Here is a 20,671-nt window from a genome sequence, read left to right as displayed (position 1 = left end):
GTGTGCCCAGTCCTGAGAATTTCGTTTCCAGGTCCAGCACTTGGGAATTCGCTCAGACTGACTCTGGTGATGCATCTAATCCCAGGCATCATAAAAATTGGCTCAGTAAATCCCCAGGGAGCCTCCTAGGCAGGTGAAGATTCTGGAACAGCAGAGCCCCCCAAAGGGGGACCTAATGCAAAATTGTCTAGTACGTGATGTTTGTCCTCAGTATGTCCTCACTTCCCTTTCTGCATGTCCCTCCAAGTTTCCAGCTGACAGCATACCAGGGGGTTGCCAGTCCTACCAAGGGCTCCCTGGGGCACACCCCTAAGCCCCTCTCCAGGCTCCTCCCCTCCTGCCATCTGTACTGTTCCCCGGAGACAGGTGAGGCCCATCTCACAGACCCCCAGGTCCTGAACAAACGGACTCCCCTTCCCTAGCAATATCTGTGACTCCAACTTAGCCTATAACCAGGCGGGGTCAGGGGGGTTGGGGAACGGATGGCTTTCTGTGCAATTTGAACTCCAGTGTGCAATAAATTATGCCTGTTTGAATGAATCCTTTAATAAATGAACAAAGGACTGGATGGATCTTCAGGAGACCAGCAATACCTTTTTAGTAAAACTGAATTTGGAGTTTATGGAATGGGGGGGTGGAGTGCAAACCAGAAAACAAGAATGGGAAGGAGCGTCTGGTTTCCTCTCCAGCCCTCTATCCTGGCGCGTGCTGCTGAGTGCCAGGGCTAGGAGGAAGGCGCTTCTCCCAGGACAGACGAAGTGACAGAAGGTGGTCACCTGAACTCCACCGGAAAGCTTCTACATGGTGGCTAAGAGGTTGGCAGCCTTTGTATGGTGCAAACGTTGGTCTGGACCGTCGGACTTGCCTTTGTGCCAAAAGATGACGCAACTCACAGGGAGGTTTCCCGGCTGGAACAATAGCTACGAAGTCTCACTGTTTCAGCCACAGGAGGGCATCGATTTTATCTGGTCCCCTGACAGCCAGCCCTGCCCTGGGACTGCAGCGCCCTAGGAGGCCATGAGTCACTGACAGCAGTGTCCGGATGTCTGGAGAGTCTCCCTCAAGCACAGCCATTCAGCACATTCACTTTTGGCCGCAGCCATCCCTGCCAGCGTGCATGCATGGATGTGTCCTGGATCTGGAAAAAGAATTCCAGTCTCCAATCCAGGTACCCCCTCTTCCCTCCTCTGTCCCTCTTTAGCCCCTCCCCTGCCCCTCTCTCTTTCCCGCCCTCTGTCCCTCTTTAGCCCTCCCCTCCCCCCAACCCTAGACTGAAGTTGGGCCACATGTCCTGGTGGTGTCGCTTCTGAAAATTCTCGTCACACTATCATCTGGTTCCAATTGAACTTGCCAGAATCTTTCTTATTACAAATCTTTCTACTGTAAAAATAATACAATCGTATTATTAACAACGGCCTGGAAAATTAGGAAGAAAAACATCCTGCCCATGGTACCAGCGTCCTGGTGTATGGGTAGCTACTAAGGATACCATCTTCCCAGCATGCTACCAAAAACAAGTACGCAATTTTATATCCTACTTTCTCCAACCACATTACTTACTTTGTTTATTTATTTATTTATTTATTTGAGAATGAGAGAGTGCACCCATGTGTGCACAAGTTTTGGGGGAGCAGAGGAAGGGAGAGAGAGAATCTCAGGAAGACTCCACACAGAGCGCTGAGCCTGACGCAGGGCTTGATCTCTTGACGCTGAGATCAGGACCTGAGCTGAAATCAATCAGGCGCTCAACTGACTGAGCCACCCAGGAGCCCCCTAAACATTTTTAAAGAAGGCATTTTAGTGGACGGATAATATTTCATTCAGGAGGACCCTGAAATACATTAATCATATTTTTATTTGTTTATAATGGTATTATGGTATAATATTATGGTATTAATTCATCGGTGAATAGGATGGTACACACATTTTCTATATTTTATTTTATTTTTTAAAAGATTTTATTTATTTATTTGGCAGAGGGAGACAGATCACAAGTAGGCAGAGAGGCAGGCAGAGAGAGAGAGAGGGAAGCAGACTCCCTGCTGAGCAGAGAGCCCCATGCGGGGCTTGATCCCAGGACCCTGAGATCATGACCCGAGCCGAAGGCAGAGGCTTAACCCTCTGAGCCACCCAGGCACCCCACATTTTCTATATTTTAAGCTTGTCCTCCATTCTACAAGCAGAATTATAAGCTCAGAGCATGAATATGTTTATGACTTTTGATGCGTATCACACACTGCTTTCCAGAAGAGCTATACGAACAAGCATCAGGCAATGTCTGTGGTGTCTGTTCCACGCCTCCCCTCCCCCACAAACCCACGGGTCAGGATGAAGTTTCAAGAGGATCCTCACGGCACGTCCACTGAACCCTGTTTTAGAAGGGAAGGGACAGGTACAAAATGGACAATAAACATGTGACGTGCCAAAGACGGTGAACCGACCAGGGGTTGTCCTTTAAGCCAGGTGAGCAGGAAAAATACAAAGGCAAAAGCAAGCCCTCGAACGATGCTCCAAACCACAATTCCCAGGCTGCATGTGAGGCCGCCAGCAAACAAAGGGCGGCAGGCAAAGAAGTGGGCATACGGCCATCACGACCCGGGTAGCTTTTCCAGAAGAAAAGGCTTTTGGCAGATCTGAGTCTGAGGCCAAACTCCAAACAGCTCCAGGCACGCTGCCTCATAGGAAAGGTCTGCTTTCTCTGTGAATCCCTTGGAAAGCACTGTTGGCCCACATGACTCTTTTCAACGGTGCGCCTAAGTGCATTACATGGGGATGACTCTCATTTTCTAACGCGGTCATGAACACTGGCCAGACACACAAACCAGCCAGCTACTCGTCCAGGAGGGGAGGCAGACAGTAACACTCACGGGTCCCATACAGAGACAGATCCTTCAAGTGCTTTTGTCCATTAAGAGGCTCAGACCAGGGGCACCTGGGTGGCTCAGTTGGAGAAATGCCTGCCTTTGGCTCAGGTCATGATCCTGGGGTCCTGGGATTGAGCCCCACATTGGGCTCCCTGCTCAGTGGAGAGTCTGCTTCTCCCTCTCCTCCTGGCTCAGGTTTTCTCTCTCGCTCAAATAAATAATATGTATTTATTTGTTGGGGGGAGAGCAAGCGAACACACAGAGGGAGAGGGAAAAGGAGAAGCAAACTCCCTGCTAAGCAGGGAGCCTGACGGGGGTGGGGGTTTAATCCCAGGACCCTGAGACTTAATCCCAGGACCCTGAGATCATGACGTGACCCCACAGCAGACGCTTCACCGACTGAACCACCCAGGAGCCCCAAATAAAATCTTTACCAAAAAAAAAAAAAAAAAATTATTTATTTTTTTAAGATTTTATTTATTTATTTGACAGACAGAGCTCACAAGTAGGCAGAGAGGTAGACAGAGAGAGATAGGGAAGCAGGCTCCCCGCTGAGCAGAGAACCTGATACCGAGCTCGATACCAGGACCCTGAGATCATGACCTGAGCCGAAGGCAGTCTTAACCCACTGAGCCACCCAGGCACCCCAAAGATTTTATTTTTAAGTCATCTCTACACCCAACGTGGGGCTCAAATCCACAACCCCGAGACCAAGAGTCACACCCTTCACTGACAGGCACCCCAATATAATCAAATTCTTAAACTATCTTTGCTGAAGAGCTGCATCCTCTTGGATTAATCGGGAGGGTAAAATCAACTGTGTCCTTAAATGTAAAAAAGACACATTTCTGAGGTCTCTCCACAAGTCTCTTCACCTTCAGTTTTTCATGTTTTTTATTAAGTGTCTGGCACTTAGTAAATATGCAATTATACTTGCTGAATAGGACTAAATATTTCCTTTTTTTGTTTAATGAAGGAATAATTGATAGGTAACATTATGTTGGTTTCAGGTGTACAAATAGGTCAGGCGGAACGATCCCCAGGATTTTAGTGAACTGGCACGCGTCGGTCGTCACAAAACCTTTTTCCTCGTGATGAGAACTTTTTAAGACTCACTGTCTTAGCCACTTTCAAATGTGTGGTGCAATATTATCAACCGTGTCACCATGCTGTTTCCTTGATCTATTTATTCTACAACTGGAAGTTTGTCCCTTTTGACCCCTTCCACCCACCCCGCCCCATCTCTGGCAAACACACACCCCTTCTCCATATCCGTGAGTTTGGTTTTTGTTTCCGATTCCACATATAAGTGAGATCACGTATTGTTTGTCTTCCTCAGACTCATATCACCTCAAGCGATGTCCTCAAGGGGCACGCACGTCGTCACAGTCTGTGCCTTGGGTCTCAATCCTCTCAAACCTGCTGCCCACCCTGCTGCCAACAGGAGGCCCCTACAAGGCAGTTTGATGGTGTTTCTTCCCTCCTGACCCTTGCCCCAGGCCACTGCCAGCCTGACAAGCCAGGCCGTCTGGAACCAAAGCCTGGTGGCCCTCACCCCCAATCTGGAGGTTCCTGCCTTCATGGATGAGCCCCACTTTTATGAAAATGCTTGCCTCCATGCCTTTGTCCATGCTGTTCCCTCCACCTGGAACACCCTTCCACTCATCCCTCAAGGCTCATGTAAATTCCTACATGAATTCTACAATATTTTATATTGTAGAAAACACCCAGAGTGAAGTGGGCATATGAGTATCATGTTTATGTTTGTTGACAAATGAATATCATATACTGGAAAGAAGTCAGAATCTCTGAAAACACAAACTCCAAGTATTGGAAGTAGTTACTGTAATTGTCTCCTTCTTTCTGATAAGAAGAAAACTAAAATCGTAATAAAATTTAAAAGTGTTCTGGAGAAAGTATAGGCATCATCCCTTCCCAAATGCTCCCTGTCCCTGAAAAAATAAGGGGCTTTTCCTGTTGATTCTGAGTGCTAGTGGAGTGTCCACGATGACTGAGCGGGAATATACAGGGAAGGACTGTGCTCAAAGGCCAAAGGATCACCCAGGGAGTCTCTGTGTGTGTCCCAATGAGATGCTAACACTCCCACGGGCTTAGCACAAAAAGATCTTCCTCCCTCCTGATCCTGTTCACTGAGGAACATTGTGGGGCTTCTAGTAACGTGGCTACTGTTTCCTTAAACTTTTTCCCTAAACCTCTTGTAGAAGTACTGGACCCAGACTCTGCCCTGGGGGGACCTTGGTTTGCTACCTGGCAGGGGACTGAACCCAAATAAAGCATGACATACCCCCAAAGGTAATCTGGACCTTCGTGCCTCCCAAGAGGTCACAGTTTGCATGTAAGAATGAATACAGCTAGGGGCGCCTGGATGGCTCAGTCAGTGAAGTGTTTGACTCTGGGTCTCAGCTCAGGTCTTGATCTCAGGGTCCCAAGTTTGAGCCCCACTTTGGGGCTTTAAAAAAAAATTCTTAAGTTTTATTGATTTAAGTAATCTCTACACACAATGTGGGGCTCAAACTCACAACCCCAAGATCAAGAGTCACACGCTTTTCCAATGGAGCCAGCCAGGCACTCCTCTACCATTAAAATTCTTAACATAATTGGGAAAGAATAGTCTATCAAAAAGAAAAAATTGGGGTGGGGGGTGCCTGGGTGGCTCAGTGTGTGAAGCATCTGCCTTCAGCTCAGATCATGGTCCTAGGGTCCTGGGATCGAGTCCCACATCCGGCTCCCTACTCGGCCAGCTCCCCCATGGCTTGTGTTCCCTCTCTCACTCTCTCTCTCTGTCGTAAATAAATAAAATCTTTTTTTAAAGGTCTTTAATGTAATTGGGATAAGTTCACTGGTCTGGTATCCCAAGTATTCTTGCGAGTGCTATGAGTGAGAAGGGTAATATAAGAGAGGATTTGCTCTTTTTTGTTACTAGAAGAAGGAGTACATTATTGCTTGGACTATTGAAAAGCAATCCCAGGGCTGCGTGGGTAGCTCAGTTGGTTAAGCGTCCAACTCTTGATTTCGGCTTAGATCATGATCTCAGGGTGGTAAGATTGAGTCCCACGTCGGGTTCCGAGCTGTGCAAGGTGTCTGCTTGGGATTGTCTCCCTCTCCCTCTGCCTCTCTCTCAAATAAATAAATAAAATCTTTAAAAGAAAGGGAGGGGCATCTGGGTGGCTCAGTGGGTTAAGCCTCTGCCTTCAGTTCAGGTCATGATCTCAGGGTCCTGGGATCGAGTCCCGCATCCCGCATTGAGCTCCCAGCTGAGGGGGAGCCTGCTTCCTCCTCTCCCTCTGCTGCTCCCCTTGCTTGTGCTCTCTCTCCTTCTCTCATTCTCTGTCAAATAAATAAATTATTTAAAAAATAATAAAATAAAATAAAAATAAAAATAAAAGAAAGGGAGGAGGGGCACTTCCTGCTCAGCAGGAAGCCTGCTTCTCCCTCTCCCACTCCCCCTGCTTGTGTTCCTCTCACACTGTGTCTCTCTGTGTCAAATAAATAAATAAAAATCTTTTTTAAAAAATTAATAAAACCTGAAGAGGGACAGCCCCTGGTCAGATGGGCATGCCTCACCCTCACAACTTCACCATGAGAAAAATATTTGTCATCTTCCTTCTACCGAGGAGAATCCGAGGCAATGTAGGTTATCTAGCTCATTAACTCCGAGACGTACATTTTTTTCTGATAGGACTCTTCGGCAAACCAAGTGCTCTTGTCAAACTCTGTAAAATAGGGTTGCTTTTTGTATATTCCTCCATCCAATATTTATTACATGTCCGGCCCCAGGCCCAGTAGTATGCAAGTTGATGGAGACAGAATGGGGTACTAAAGGATCGGGAAACACATCAACAAAAGCCAGCTACAGAGAGTTGATGTGGAGAAAGTAAGCCTGGAAAGGAGACCGAGTACCATATGGACGGTAAGGACAGGGTAGATAGGGACTTGGGGTGACTCTCTGGGGAGTGACATTGCAACTGAGACCTCAGAGCAGCCCTGTGGTCGTCCTGATGGGCTCTGGGTGTGGGCAGGCAGGAGGTAGGTCCCCGCAGTGGCACGTGTTTGCCCCTCCCTCTGGGTGCTAGGGCCCCTGGTTGTGGGCAGCCCTATCTGGGTCTCCTTGGAGGGCCGCCTGAGCAGTGTCATCCATGCCCCATGGCCGCAGGGTGCCCCCACTCACTGCTCTATGTGAGAGGCACACACTGTGAGCACAGCCAAGGAGGCACTCCAGCCCCTGGATCCCTGCTTCAGTCCTGGAAATCAGGGAACAGTACCCACCATGGACAAGGACACTGAGGGATACCCATGCAGGTGCCCAGGAGGACTGGTGCAGCCCAAAACGCAGCCGGTCAGGATTGGGGCCAAGGAGGCTAAACAGGGCACCTGGCACCAACCTGCATTTCTGTCTTCCTATAGGGTACTTGTCTCCACCCCAGGGCAGCACATGTGCGTTTTACAAATTTGAGCGACATAATTATTTTTAAATACGTGACCTTTCAAAAGCACCCTTGGATTAAAAATCCACTCACCAAGAGCGAGCAAGCTTACATTTGTTGATGATTGAAAGGAAAGAATTTTAAAGATTTTTATTTATTTATTTATTTATTTGAGAGAGAGAGAGACGCAGTGAGAGAGAGAACACAAGTAGGGGCAGTAGGAGAGGGATAAGCAGGCTTCCCATCAAGCAGGGAGCCCAATGCGGGTCTCGATCCCAGGACCCCAGGAACATGACCCAAGTCGAAGGCAGATGCTTATGATTAAGCCACCAAGGCACCCATCAAAAGGGAAGAATTTTAAATACCTAACCTCGATGGGTATACTTGTCTGAAGTACTGACAACAGTATCTTGCCTTTTCTAGCACCTATTTGTGTGAACAAAGTTTCTCAAGGATGAGATCACTGGGAATTTAAGAGATCTTCATTATAAAGTTGTGATTAGGGCCCCTGGGTGGTTCAGTGGGTTGGGCCACTGCCTTCGGCTTGAGTCGTGATCTCGGGGACCTGGGATCGAGTCCCGCATCGGGCTCTCTGCTCAGCAGGGAGCCTGCTTCCCTTCCTCTTTCTCTGCCTGCCTCTCTGCCTACTTGTGATCTCTCTCTCTCAAATAAATAAATAAAATCTTAAAAAAAAAAAAAGTTGTGATTAGGAATGGACTAAGACCATTTCAGGTATAAAACTTTCAGAAACAGGGTGCCTGGGTGGCTCAGTGGGTTAAGCCGCTGCCTTCGGCTCAGGTCATGATCTCAGGGTCCCGGGATCGAGTCCCGCATCGGGCTCTCTGCTCAGCAGGGAGTCGGCTTCCTCCTCTCTGCCTCTCTGCCTACGTGTAATCTCTGTCAAATAAATAAATAAAATCTTTAAAAAAAAAAAAACTTTCAGAAACATTCTGTTTACAGACATGACCTCGGCGTTTGGCGTTTCCAATAAAACCTTTGAAAACATTCTATTTGGGAGTTTTACACTAGTTTAGTATCTTCCTTGAAACAGAATATTTTCTTGTAGTGATTATGGAATATATAAAGATGTATAAAGAAATTTTTAATCAAAGACTCCAAGTCCCCACTACTTTTTTTTTTTTTAAAGATTTTATTTATTTATTTGACAGAGAGAAATCACAAGTAGACGGAGAGGCAGGCAGAGAGAGAGAGAGGGAAGCAGGCTCCCTGCTGAGCAGAGAGCCCGACGCGGGACTCGATCCCAGGACCCTGAGATCATGACCCGAGCCGAAGGCAGCGGCTTAACCCACTGAGCCACCCAGGCACCCCCCCACTACTTTTTGATGTAATTCTCTGCTGCAGCAGAGGATAGGGGACAGAGACAGGACCGTGGAGAGAGATCATACAGGACAGGATTGTGAGGGGAGGAACGAGTAAATGGGTTGTCCCAAGGAGCTTTTCAGAGGAAGGACCACAGGACCATGGAAGGGAGAAAGGGAAGCTTGAGGATGCCCAGCCTTTCTGGTGTGAGCAGTGGAGTAAATCACAAGACTGTTCACTGGGTGAGACCGGATGGAAACAGTTTTGGGCAGAGGACTGGGTTCCAAAGCCCCGGGACGGATTTTTCAATGAAGTGCAAAACAGAGAGACTCTCTAGAGAGAGAGATTTAATAGGCCTATCAACCATGTATTTGGCTCTTACCATACTTACGGAAATATCTATCCATGAAGTGATGTAGAAAGTCTGGGATTAGGTTCAAAATAATTCAAGTGGGAGAGGCAGGGGAAGTGAGTAGATGTGGCACAAGACTGGTCACGAAGAGCTCCTTTTCAAAGCTAGGTGATGGGTGGATAGGGGTTCATTACACTATTCTTTCTACTTTTGTTGTATCTTTGACAACTTCCAGAGCCCTGACTGTTACTGATTGCCTGGAGGGGAGGGAGAGCAAATTAGAAAAGGCCCCAAAGTGGGGTGTGGCATGCGGTGGGGTGATGGTGCTAGACCCTAGGAGGAAATAGACAGACCCAGGGAAACAGACAAGGCCACCACAGTCCTAGACTTCAAGTTCTTTGGGGGAAGAGACAGGCAGTAAACATGTAAATAAATATGATCATTTAAATCAAGGTGTTGGAGAAATAGTGATAGGAGGGTGTGCACGGGAATGGCAATGGAGTAGCCAGAAACAGCCGCTCAGCTCCAGCATCTGACTGCCTCAGGAGCCAAGCAGATATTAATAGTGGTGCTTTTAAAATCCTTCCCATTCTTTTTTTTTTTTTTAAACTTTTACTTATAAACAAGTCTAAATTAGTGGCTATAAGCATTCTATTCTAGGGAAAGTGTTTTAACTTAAAAGCTTTTGCTCCCTTCCTCCACCCGCCCCCCACACTTTTTTAACTCTACATTTTGAGGCTGTGATTAGTCCAAGAGTTTTAGAAGTAGAGCCAGTTCTGGATTGAGCCTAGCGCTCCTTAAGCATCCCGTTTTGGCCCTGACAGCCCTCCTCTCCAGGATACAGCTTTCTGTCACTGTTGGGGGCTCCAGGGGACTTCCTTCTTGTCCCTCCTCCAAGTGCCACTTCCCTGTGCAAGGCAAAGCATAAGCCCCATGAGGACAGGACTGTTGTGTTGTTCACTGTTACAATCCCAGCACCCAGAACTGTGTCTATCACACAGCTGTCACTCAGTAAATATTCTCTCAGTGAGAAGATTTCCTGAATCCAGCAGGTAAGTACCAGACACCCACGCAGATGCTTACGGATTCTATCCTACAATGAGAATGAACTTGTGACCTGTCTTCACAGGGATAAATAATACTTCCATTTTATAGATGGACAGCCGAGTTGGTTCAGATAATCCAAGGGCAGAACTATTTCACCGACAATAGTGTTTCCCTTCCTTAGAAATGTTTCAAGCCAAGAAACAGAAACTATGTAAAAATCTAGCACACAGAGAACATTACCGATGTCACTTTACATTTCTTGAAAATATAATGAATTTAATGGATGTAGAACAGCTTTCCTGAATAAACCCAACAACAAATATTTTGGTTTCTTGAAAACAAAACAAAGCAAAACAACGGAGGGAAATTAAACTCTCTTGATCCAAATGGCAGGAACTCTTCCTCGCGGACCGCTCAGCTAGGCTTCTTTGCATGCGAGCTTTCCGGAGAGGCTTGCCTGCCGGCGTTCTGCACGACAACCCCGAACACTTAACACTAACTAATATGGACACGGAGGCCTGGAGTTTTCTGCAGCTCCCTTAAGTGACCTTGGACGGCTCTCTTTCCGCCCCGACACCCGAGGGCCCCACCCGTCTCAGGCCCCCGTTCGCGAGCGAGATGCACCCAGCAGCGAGCGCCATTCGCCGTGCGCGGGTTGGCCGCGGGGCTCGCTCCCTGGAAGGCCGCGCATGGCTGCGGGACCGTCCGGGGCCGGCCCAGGTTCCCAAGTACGGGGCACGCACCGTGGGGGCGACGGGAACCCCGAGCGCGAGAATGGAACACGGCTCAAGGCTGCCGGCCCCAGACCGCATCCCCGCCCCGCCGCCGGGCGCCCGGGGACTTCGCGGGGACCGCGGCCACCAGCTCGCCCGCTCTGGCGGTTCCGGCGCACGGCGCGGCGGAGGCCCAGGCGGCAGGCGACGGCCGAGCATTGTTGTCAGGCTCGCCGAGCACAGCCATCTTGCGTCAGGCGTCCGGCCCCGCGCCGCCACCTGCGGGGAAAGTTGCGCGCGAGCTGGCGGGGCTCCGGAACCCCTGCGGGCTGCGTCCCCGGGGGGCGCCCCCGGCCTCCGCCCCGTCGCCGCTCGGGGCGCCCCCTCCCCCACCTCTGCCCTCCCCCGCCGCCGCCCGCAGGCCGGGCGTTCACCGGCCGCGCCCGGGCCGCCGCCCCTCCCCCACCGCCCCTGGGCGCCCCGACCCCGGGCTCCGGGCGCGGGATGACGTGGGCGCGCGGGGGGGGGAAGGGCTGGCGGGGGGCCTTGTGGGGGGTGGGGAAGACCGGCCGGGCGCGGGAGCGGGGCCGGCGGCGCGCGGGCAGCCGAGCGAGCGGCCGGCAGTCGAGGCGAGAGCAGGCGGCCCTCCGGCACGTCTTTTGTGTTTGTACACACTCGGCGCGAGGCTGCCGAGGGGAGGGAGCGGGCGGCGCGCGGGGGAGGGGCGAGCGCGCGCCAGCGAACGGGCGCGCGGGGGGAGGGGCGGAGGCGGGGCGCAAGCGGGGGCCGGGGGCGGGGCCGAGCCTTCCCTCCATTGTGTGTGATTGGCTGGCGCGCGGCGCGGGGGCGGGGCGGCGTGTGTTGGGGGCTAGCCTCGGTGTCAGCCATCTTTCAATTGTGTTCGCAGCCGCCGCCGCGCCGCCGTCGCTCGCCAACGCCAGCGCCGCCTCTCGCTCGCCGAGCTCCAGCCGAAGGAGAAGGGGGGTAAGTTTCCCCGGCCGCCCGCCTTCCCGGGACCGAGCCCCGCTCGCCGCCCGCCACGGGGCCGAACCCCGGCGCTGCGGGGACGGCCCCGCGGCCCCTCCGGGCTCGGCCCGCAAACTTTTTGGCCCCGAAACGTCGGTGAGGAGCGAGTTTCCCTCGGCCCGAGGCGGCGGCGGCGGCGGCTCTCCCCCGTCTCTCGCCGCCTCAGCCCAACAGCAGCCGCCGCCGCGGCGCCGAGCCGCTCGCCCTCCTCCCCGCGCCCCGGGCTCCCCTTTCTTCGGCGAAATCCCGCAAGCCGCCCCTTCCCGGGACCCCAGACCCTCACCACGACCCGCGCGGGCCCCTTAACTGCCACCCCCGGGCCCCGGGCCGCGGTTTTCGGGCGGGAAAAGGCTGGAAATCGCCGCCGCTTCCCACCCCGGGGTAACTCGCTTTTCGCTGCCTCCCCACAGTTGTTGCTGAGCTTCACCATCTTGTCTCTCTTCTCTGGTCACCGACCATATTTTTCTCCCCCGTTTCTCTCTTCCCCGTTTCACGGCCGGGGGAGCGTTTTTCGCCAAGGGACATTTTTCTCGCCTTTTTTGGAGAAGCGGAAACTTGATGCATTTGAAATGCAAAAAAACTTTTGCATTTTGGAGGGCGGCACGTGGCAGGGGATCGGGGCATTTTGGAGCGTTTCGGTGTGTGGGGCGTTCGGGGAGGCGGCGGGTCGGCGGCGCGATTGTTTGCATTTGGCTCGGGTCTGGGAGCCGGGCCGGGGGCCGGGCCCGAAAGTTTCCGCGGGCCGAGCGGCCCAGCCGGGGGCCCGAGCGCTGCTGCCAGCCCCGCTACGGGCACTCGGGGGACGTCGCCGCGGAGCCCCCGCGGGCCGGACGCGGGGACCGGGCTTTGTGGACGGTCGTCCGCGGGCGCTCTCGGCCCTGTCGGCCCTCGAGAGCTGTAGAGACGCGACCCTGGGGCTGTTGGCCGGTATTTGCGGAGATCTGCGCGCTGCCGGGCGCACTGGGGGGGCAGCCGCGGGGGGGGGGGGGCGCGGGGGGGCTAAAAGCCCCCCTTTTAAAAAAAATACTGAAATTTGACTCGACCTTTCTGTGGTTTGTGGCTTCGTTTTGACTTGTTCGGGGATCGGGTGTTTACAGACATTCCTAATTTCTGCTTTAATTAAAGAAATTGAAACAGAGGCTGTGAGGGGTCTTTTTGTTTTGCCGTTTGTCGCTCAGATTTGGCATTTTGAGAGATGACTGGCGTTAATGCTAACAATCGTCTAGTACTAGTTTTGTTTCAAGAAGTCCTATTTGGGTGGTAGACGTAATCAGCACCCTTTCGAATTATATAACATTACGGACATTGTTTTTGTGTGTGTGTGTGTGGGTTTTTTTGTTCGTTTTTTTTGTTTGTTTGGTTGGTTGGTTTTTTGGGTTTTGGGTTTTTGTTTTGGGGTTTTTTTTGTTTTGTTTTGTTTTTTGTACCGGTCATAATTTCCAGATTTTCGGGGGGGGGGGGCGGTGATGGTAATGGCAGGAGAACTTGGACGTTTGGTAGCTGCATACATGATGTTTGTTTTTTAATGCTGGTAGGTAAGTAAGGAGGTTTCTGTACCATGGCTCGTACAAAGCAAACTGCCCGCAAATCGACCGGGGGTAAAGCTCCAAGGAAGCAACTGGCTACAAAAGCCGCTCGCAAGAGTGCGCCCTCTACCGGAGGGGTGAAGAAACCTCATCGTTACAGGTACTTTAAAAAAAAAAAAAAAAAAAAAAAGAGGAACTAGTGGGACAAAGTCTGTCCAAGGAAGCAGTATTTATATAATAGACGCAAAAGATGTAGGATGAGCAGGATTTTTGCTTCAGGGAATCCCGTGTCTTTCCTATTTTGAAAATTTACCAATCCTTGAAAAATATATACATATAAAATTTAGTGTTGGGTTTTATTGGAACGTTTCATTTTGAAACTGCCCAGAGGAAACTTACTGAATCACTAATAACGTTTATGGGGTAGAGTAACATTTTCTTTAGTTTCTTATGTTAATAATATATATTTCTTAAAGAGTAAAGTATTTTTAAAATACATTTCTGTATTTCTGTAGACATTGTCCCTTTTGGTATAATGACACATTTTAATACTAACTTATTTCACCAGTAACCAAGATGGGGCATGTCTTGTTTGAGTAAAGTCGTCACCCCTCATTTAGTTGAATTGGTTTATTTCCTTCTGTTAGCACAGTGGGTTTTGAACTACCCCGAGCAGTGTTGTTAAGGGCATCTGCCATTAGAGGGCAGAAGTTGTCCGTAGTTAGCCTCTGCAAATGATTTTATAGTTATTCCAAAATAAAAGCTCATTCGATGGAAGAAAGTAAGTCAGACTTGAGGTACATTTTTTGTCGACAGTTACTTAGTAAAAGAACAAAACGTCTTCCATGTGAAGATGTACTGCATAGCTGTGAATGTTCAAATGGAGTCATTCCTGAGGGATGAGCAGTAGTCAGACGTACTCTGGGGAATCAAACTTAAATAGACAAGTATTTTAAATGAGGCTCATTGTGTGGCGTTGGTAGGTCTTTTAGAAGAGTCGAGGGTGTAGGTGGGAGGAGTTCTGTACCAAGTTGAGAAGAGTCTGAACTGGGACTTTTTATTAGTGTCCTAACACCCTCCCAAGTAATAACAGAAGTTACTGCCACGTCTGTATTATAGACGAAGTTGATGAACGGGACTTGAATAAACTCCCTGCCAAGACTCCACTTTAATACCATGTTTTTTGCTTTAAAGGTATTGTCGTTACTCTTAAAGGCTTGAAGAGTTACATCACCGATTGATCAGTGAGATTTTACACAGAAACTAAAGAACAGAAAATGGGTGGTTTATTTTTTGGAAAATGACTGCATTTCTTTAAAGCTAACCACTTATCCTTTTAGGTTTTTTATATAGTTGGTAACTATTTCTTTAACGTGGGTTTTTTATTGTTTTGTTTGAAGGCCTGGTACTGTGGCACTCCGTGAAATTAGACGTTATCAGAAGTCCACTGAACTTCTGATCCGCAAACTTCCTTTCCAGCGTCTGGTGCGAGAAATTGCTCAGGACTTCAAAACAGACCTGCGCTTCCAGAGTGCAGCTATTGGTGCTTTGCAGGTAAAATGGCGGGTGGGAAAGGTGCTTAAGAGGTGGTTGCCCTGCTGGGTACCGAGAACATTTCTGAATCTTCATATGTGCTGATGGAATTCTGTCGTCACAAGCCTGTAAGATGGATGATACCTTCACATCACCCTTGAGATGTCAGAAAGGTTACATTGCTCAAGGTCATATACAGACCTTGAACACAGAAATGTCATTTGAACCTACTTGGGTCACAGAGTCCTAATTTGAGCCCATTTGATGCCACAGCCTAGTGTGCATGCCTATATACCATTTAAAAATTTTAAACGTTGCCTTGAGAACAATGCTGAAAGTGGAAAATAACTCTGTTCGTCTGTGGGTGCTTCAGGACATTCTGAAGACGTCGGACTAGAGGTCTGTGCTTTGATCAGCTTTAAAGAGTGACCACTGCAAAAGGGTGGAGAATGAATGTCTTACTGGCTCTGAAGAAGCAGGTGCAAGCGGAGACCACAGAGTGTCTGGGCAGGGGAGCAGGTCGGACTAAAGAATCAAGGATTGAGGTAGAAGCAGCACCGGGTAGTTAGGACTAGATGGCTGATCGTAAGAAAAGGTGTGCTTCAAGATGACGCTGTGCCTGTTTTAAGGGACAGGGATTTCAGGACTTGTAGTTAGCTAAAGAGGATTACGGATTTCCACTTCAGTGGGAAGCTGTTGAGTTTAATATTAGCACCAGGGGATCAGAACTCTGAGAAATAGAGTTTTAGAGGTGGTTATGTATCTGAAATACTTGTGTTTTGTGCCAAGATTAAAACGTGAAATGCCCACAAGGAAGATACTTGATTAGGCGTAAGGGTGTAATTAAATCAGTTGGGAAAGTGTAACCTATTTTATAGTGTTTGGCCTTCTTTAGATGAGTGAACCTCAAAGTGTGGTAAGACTGCCACCTCCAGCAGAGCATGGGGTTGAGGGTGGTTAAAAATGCCAATTGCTAGGCCCCATAGACGTGGATCAGAAGCTCTGGTGGGGAGGGTCCACCATCTACGTGGACTCCATTGGAGGATTTTCAAGGCTGCTGTTGCTGGGCCGAGGTTTTGCTTTATATGTGAGGAAGATTCGATAGGTGGATTCTCTACCAAAAGGCAATTGGTTGAGCTGTTTCTATGGTTAGTCTGGGCTTCATTTGATTGGTGGATTCCAGGAGTGAGCATCCATTAGATTCTCAATGAATGGAAATTACTGACATTTCAAACTACTAAAACCTTCCAGTGTTGTGACTTAAAACTATTTTCTTTTTCTGTTTTTATATTCTGATTGAGGTCTCATGGATTACTACAATTGCAAATCACATTGTAGCCACTCTGTTTTTAACTAGAGACATCACTGAGCATGACAAGCATTTGATAAAGAGTTGCTAGTCCTGTTTTCTAGTTAGCCAGAGTCGACTTCAAGAACATGTTATCCTTGGGAGTCCCACATGTCTGAGTTTACCTGTCAGTGGTGGTGCCTGGTAAATTGAAATGACTAAACAGTCTGGGTAGAAGACTATGTCTTTTTAATTCATGTGTAAACTTCCATTATCCCTGGACTAAGGAGTGTGTCCTACATTAGTAAGTGTGGTTGTGTTGGTTTTAAGCAAAATGTTTGCCTCTGCTGCCTCTGGTACTCTTATCAGTTAGGTCTTTACTGGAAAGAGGAACTTTTTAGTTTTTTGTGCATGTGTTTATTATACATACACTTCAGGTTTTGGGGGGGGTGTTGGTTTTTTGGTTTTTTTTTTTTTTTTTTTTTTTTTTTTTATTTATTTGCGAGAGAGCGAGCGAGCACAGGCAGGCTGAGTGGCAGCAGAGGCAGAGGGAGAAGCATGCTCCCCACCGAGCAGGGAGCCCGATGTGGGACTCGATCCCAAGACGCTGGGATCATGACCTGAGCCGAAGGCAGCTGTTTAACCAACTGAGCCACCCAGGCGTCCCACACTTCAGGTTTCTTAAAGACATGGAGATGAAGAATTTGCTAATGGAAATAAAGTAATAGAAGAGAGTGGTGAGAACAAAATGCCAGAGGTTTGTGTTTCTGGCTTCAGAATCACACAGTTGACAACTTGCCTGACAAAGCTAAATGAGAGGCGCAGGGTGTGGGAATCAGTCTGCCTCTGCCGCAAGATACTCAGGAGTTGATGGACTTAAAGTTCAACTTCTGCCTTTAACGTCTGAGAGTTTGGACTAAGGTATCCTTGTGTTAGAAATACAGATCTCAGTGTTTGGAAATGGTGGAGGAACCTTGACTTTACTCAGGATGCTGTAAATGAGCCTTTCCTTGCAGTTGTGAGATGTTTTTTCTTTTGCCATTATCCGAAAATGGTGTTTGTTGGGCTGTAAATTTACAGGGTGGTCTTTAATTCCCATTACAGCCTTAATGTTTAGGAGACCTTAGGGCCTGTATGACAGAATTGGAAGTAAGGTCATGGTCCAGTCCCCTGTCAGTATGCAGTACTTGGCCCAGAGCTGAGCAGACACAGGCCTGTAAGACCAGCAGTAGCCAGGTTCTAAGACTGCAGTGGGAGCCCGAGGCTGCCGTGGGCCTCATTGGACTAGTAGCAGGGCATCTAGATCCTAGCACTCTGCAGTGCTCTCAGAATCGCAGGGCCTATTGCTGACATGTCCATGTAGTGCCTCATAGTGCTACATTTGCAAGAGCATTCCAGATGCGGGTCATCGTGCAGTGATACTGAGGGGAACAGACTTAAACTGGTATCTTTCCTGAGGAACATCATTCTGGTATCTGACGTGCATTGTGAACCTGTTAGAGCAGTCGATAGGATGCTGTGTTTTCCAGACTTTGTACCTGTTTCTTAAAACATCCGAAGAACGAATCCCGGATGAGGTCTTTGGCTGTTAACACATTCTTTGGAATGTTTACATTACATAAAGGTTGCAAACTTAATTAGGGTTGGATTTTTTAAAATAAGTATTTATTGACCATCATGAGATTGTTAAGTAACTTACATTAAAAGTTGGCTGGTGGGGGCACCTGGGTGGCTAAGTGGGTTAAAGGCTCTGCCTTTGGCAGCATGGCTTTCTGCTCAGCAGGGAGCCTGCTTCCCTTCCTCTCTCTGCCTACTTGTGATTCATTCTCTCTCTCTCTGTCAAATAAATAAATAAATAGCTTAAAAAAAAAAAAAAGTGGCTGGTATATGAGGCCCAGGAGTACTAAGGAATTAGGAGTTCATGGCTACCCTCATGGAAGTCTTGAGCTAGGCTTTAATGGGTAAATAAGATTTGAAATCCTTAACGAATTGCAGTAGAAAAACACGTAGAGGTGGTAAAATTTGGATCAAACATTTTTATAGAAGAAAGGCATAACAGCAAAAAAGCAAATCTCAGGAGTTTTGTTGCAAAATCAGATGTTTGTGAAAAGCCAGTCTGGCCGTTCCCATCTACATAGCTTGTGTATTGTGTAGCACAGGAGGCCTCAATTGCTCAAGTAGTTGGTGTGTGTCGTTGTAGTTTATCATGGCCTCAAGATGCCACAATGGAAAATTCTTATTAGGACAAAAATCAGAACTATAAAAACCTGTTTTTTCCTGAGTATCCTTTTTTTTTTTTTTTTCCCCCCTCAAGATTTTATTTGTTTATTTGACAGAGATCACAAGTAGGCAGAGAGAGAGGAAGGGAAGCAGGCTCTCCCTGCTGAGCAGAGAGCACAATGTGGGGCTCGATCTCAGGACCCTGGGATCATGACCTGAGCGGAAGGCAGAGGGTTTAACCCACTGAGCTACCCAGACACCCCTTTTCCTGAGAATCTTGAACAGAGAAATAACTTCCTATGGAGGAGGAGACAGGGCCAAATAAGCTCATTTCGTGCTCGGCGTCCACTAGCACCGCAGGGTTGGTGCCCAGGGTCGTGACAACAGGCCTTGTTCCAGAATGAGTAAGCAGATACTACAGCCTCAGCTGAAGGACGCTTCCCCGTCCACGCAGCTGGAAGGTAGACAAACAGTTAAGAGTTAATTACAGGTAGAAGCTCCTCTTTTTCCTCTTCCCATGCCAAATGTCTGGGAACAGTTACTATGGCATGCACCCGGTGAGCACTGGTAGAGATAAGAGAGTGCCTTTGAGGAATCCTTAAGTGTAGTGGGAAAAACTAGAGGGTCAAGAGTGGGGTGCACAGAGGAAGGTACACCTGGGAGGGGGCACATCTAGGCCAAATATGTCAAAGTCTGCCAGCTAGACACAGATATAGTATGTTCTGGGACCCATAGTCCTCGTGGGATCAAACTCTGAGGTATAAAAGGGGAAAGGTAGATGGGGACCATGTATGGGAGCCAGTGGTCAGCTATAATGGATTATTGGCAAGGCGCAGGGGTCAGGTGGATACTTGAGTGTGGCTGGGGTTCAGAATAAGGAGGGCATTGGTGAAGAGGAAGGACTATTACTTTGGATTGGATACAGGATTTCCTTTATCACTGAAAGGACAAGGAGAGGATCTTTATGTTTAAATGGGATTTCTTGGGTTAAGTTGGATCTCCTTAAGACCTTTCAGTTTATAGAAATCACATGTTAAACATTAGAAAAGTCTAAACTTTCTTAGTAATCAAATCATTTGGCTTCGGTGTAATTGGATAAAGATTTCTAAACTTGAGCTTTTCTCTATTCATCAACATCGGGACAGAGCTGCAAGACTGTTTACATGGAAGCATCAGTAACACAGGCCACCAGTAACACGGGCCACGTCACCTGAAGAAGGTTTTCAGAGGGTTCAGAGACCTCATCATTTTAACTGATGCAGACACATCTTAACTGTTGGTCTAACGGTGTTAATTTCTTCTCGTTCCTTCGCAGGAGGCAAGTGAGGCCTATCTGGTGGGCCTCTTTGAAGACACCAACCTGTGTGCTATCCATGCCAAACGTGTCACAATTATGCCAAAAGACATCCAGCTAGCGCGCCGCATACGTGGAGAACGTGCTTAAGAATCCACATGATGGAAAACATTTCATTCTTTAAAAAAAAAAAAAAAAAAAATTCTCTTCTTCCTGTTATTGGTAGTTCTGAATGTTAGATATTTTTTTTCCATGGGGTCAAAAGGTACCTAAGTATATGATTGCAAGTGGAAAACTAGGGGACAGAAATCAGGTATTGGCAGTTTTTCCATTTTCATTTGTGTGTGAATTTTTAATATAAATGCGGGGACATATAAAGCATTAATGCAAGTCAAAATGTTTCAGTGAACACGTTTCAGCAGTTCAACTTTATAACAATTATAAATAAACCTGTTAAATTTTTCTGGACAATGCCAGCATTTGGATTTTTTTAAAACAAGTAAATTTCTTATTGACGGCAACTAAATGGTGTTTGTAGCATTTTTATCATACAGTAGATCCATCCATTCGCTATACTTTTCTAACTGAGTTGTCCTACATGCAAGTACATGTTTTTAATGTTGTCTGTCTTCTGTGCTGTTCCTGTAAGTTTGCTATTAAAATACATTAAACTATACCTGCTTTTGGTCTTTATTATCCACCTTGGCCGTAGAGTTAAGCCACTTGAAATTTCCATATTAAAAGTCAGTTTAGTATCATCAGGTGTTTCGTCGCCTTCTGTCTGAGACAAGGCTGTTGATGAGATGCGGAAAGAAGTTTTGCGTGGGAAGGGACCCGGAGCTCCTGGCTTTCCTCCTGATTCAAAATCGGCAGAGACTGGGGGCCCCTGGCTGGCTCAGTTGGAAGAGCATGGCACTCTTGATCTCGGGGTCATGAGTTCGAGCCCCACGTTGGATGCAGAGAGGACTTAGAAGTAAGAGCTTAGAAAAATAAAATTTGCAGAGTAAATCTATTTGTGAAAACCAGATCTCAACTCTTTCGGT

The 20,671-nt window shown here is 48.1% G+C and overlaps 1 protein-coding gene across 1 annotated transcript; it reads left to right on the top strand.

Annotated features, from left to right (window-relative positions):
* The first annotated feature begins 11,605 nt into the window (after positions 1–11,605).
* On the top strand, positions 11,606–20,304 carry LOC116576231 (histone H3.3A). The gene is made up of 4 exons (XM_032318232.1): positions 11,606–11,725; positions 13,303–13,453; positions 14,694–14,847; positions 19,650–20,304. Exons 2-4 carry the CDS (start codon positions 13,326–13,328, stop codon positions 19,776–19,778), a joined length of 411 nt encoding a protein of 136 aa, XP_032174123.1. The 5' UTR covers positions 11,606–11,725; positions 13,303–13,325; the 3' UTR covers positions 19,779–20,304.
* The last annotated feature ends 367 nt before the right edge of the window (positions 20,305–20,671 follow it).

This window comes from Mustela erminea, chromosome 17 (assembly GCF_009829155.1).
Source record: "Mustela erminea isolate mMusErm1 chromosome 17, mMusErm1.Pri, whole genome shotgun sequence".
In the NCBI taxonomy this organism is placed as follows: Eukaryota; Metazoa; Chordata; class Mammalia; order Carnivora; family Mustelidae; genus Mustela; species Mustela erminea.
Note: the sequence above shows the minus strand (reverse complement) of the source record. Positions and strands in the feature narration are given on the sequence as shown.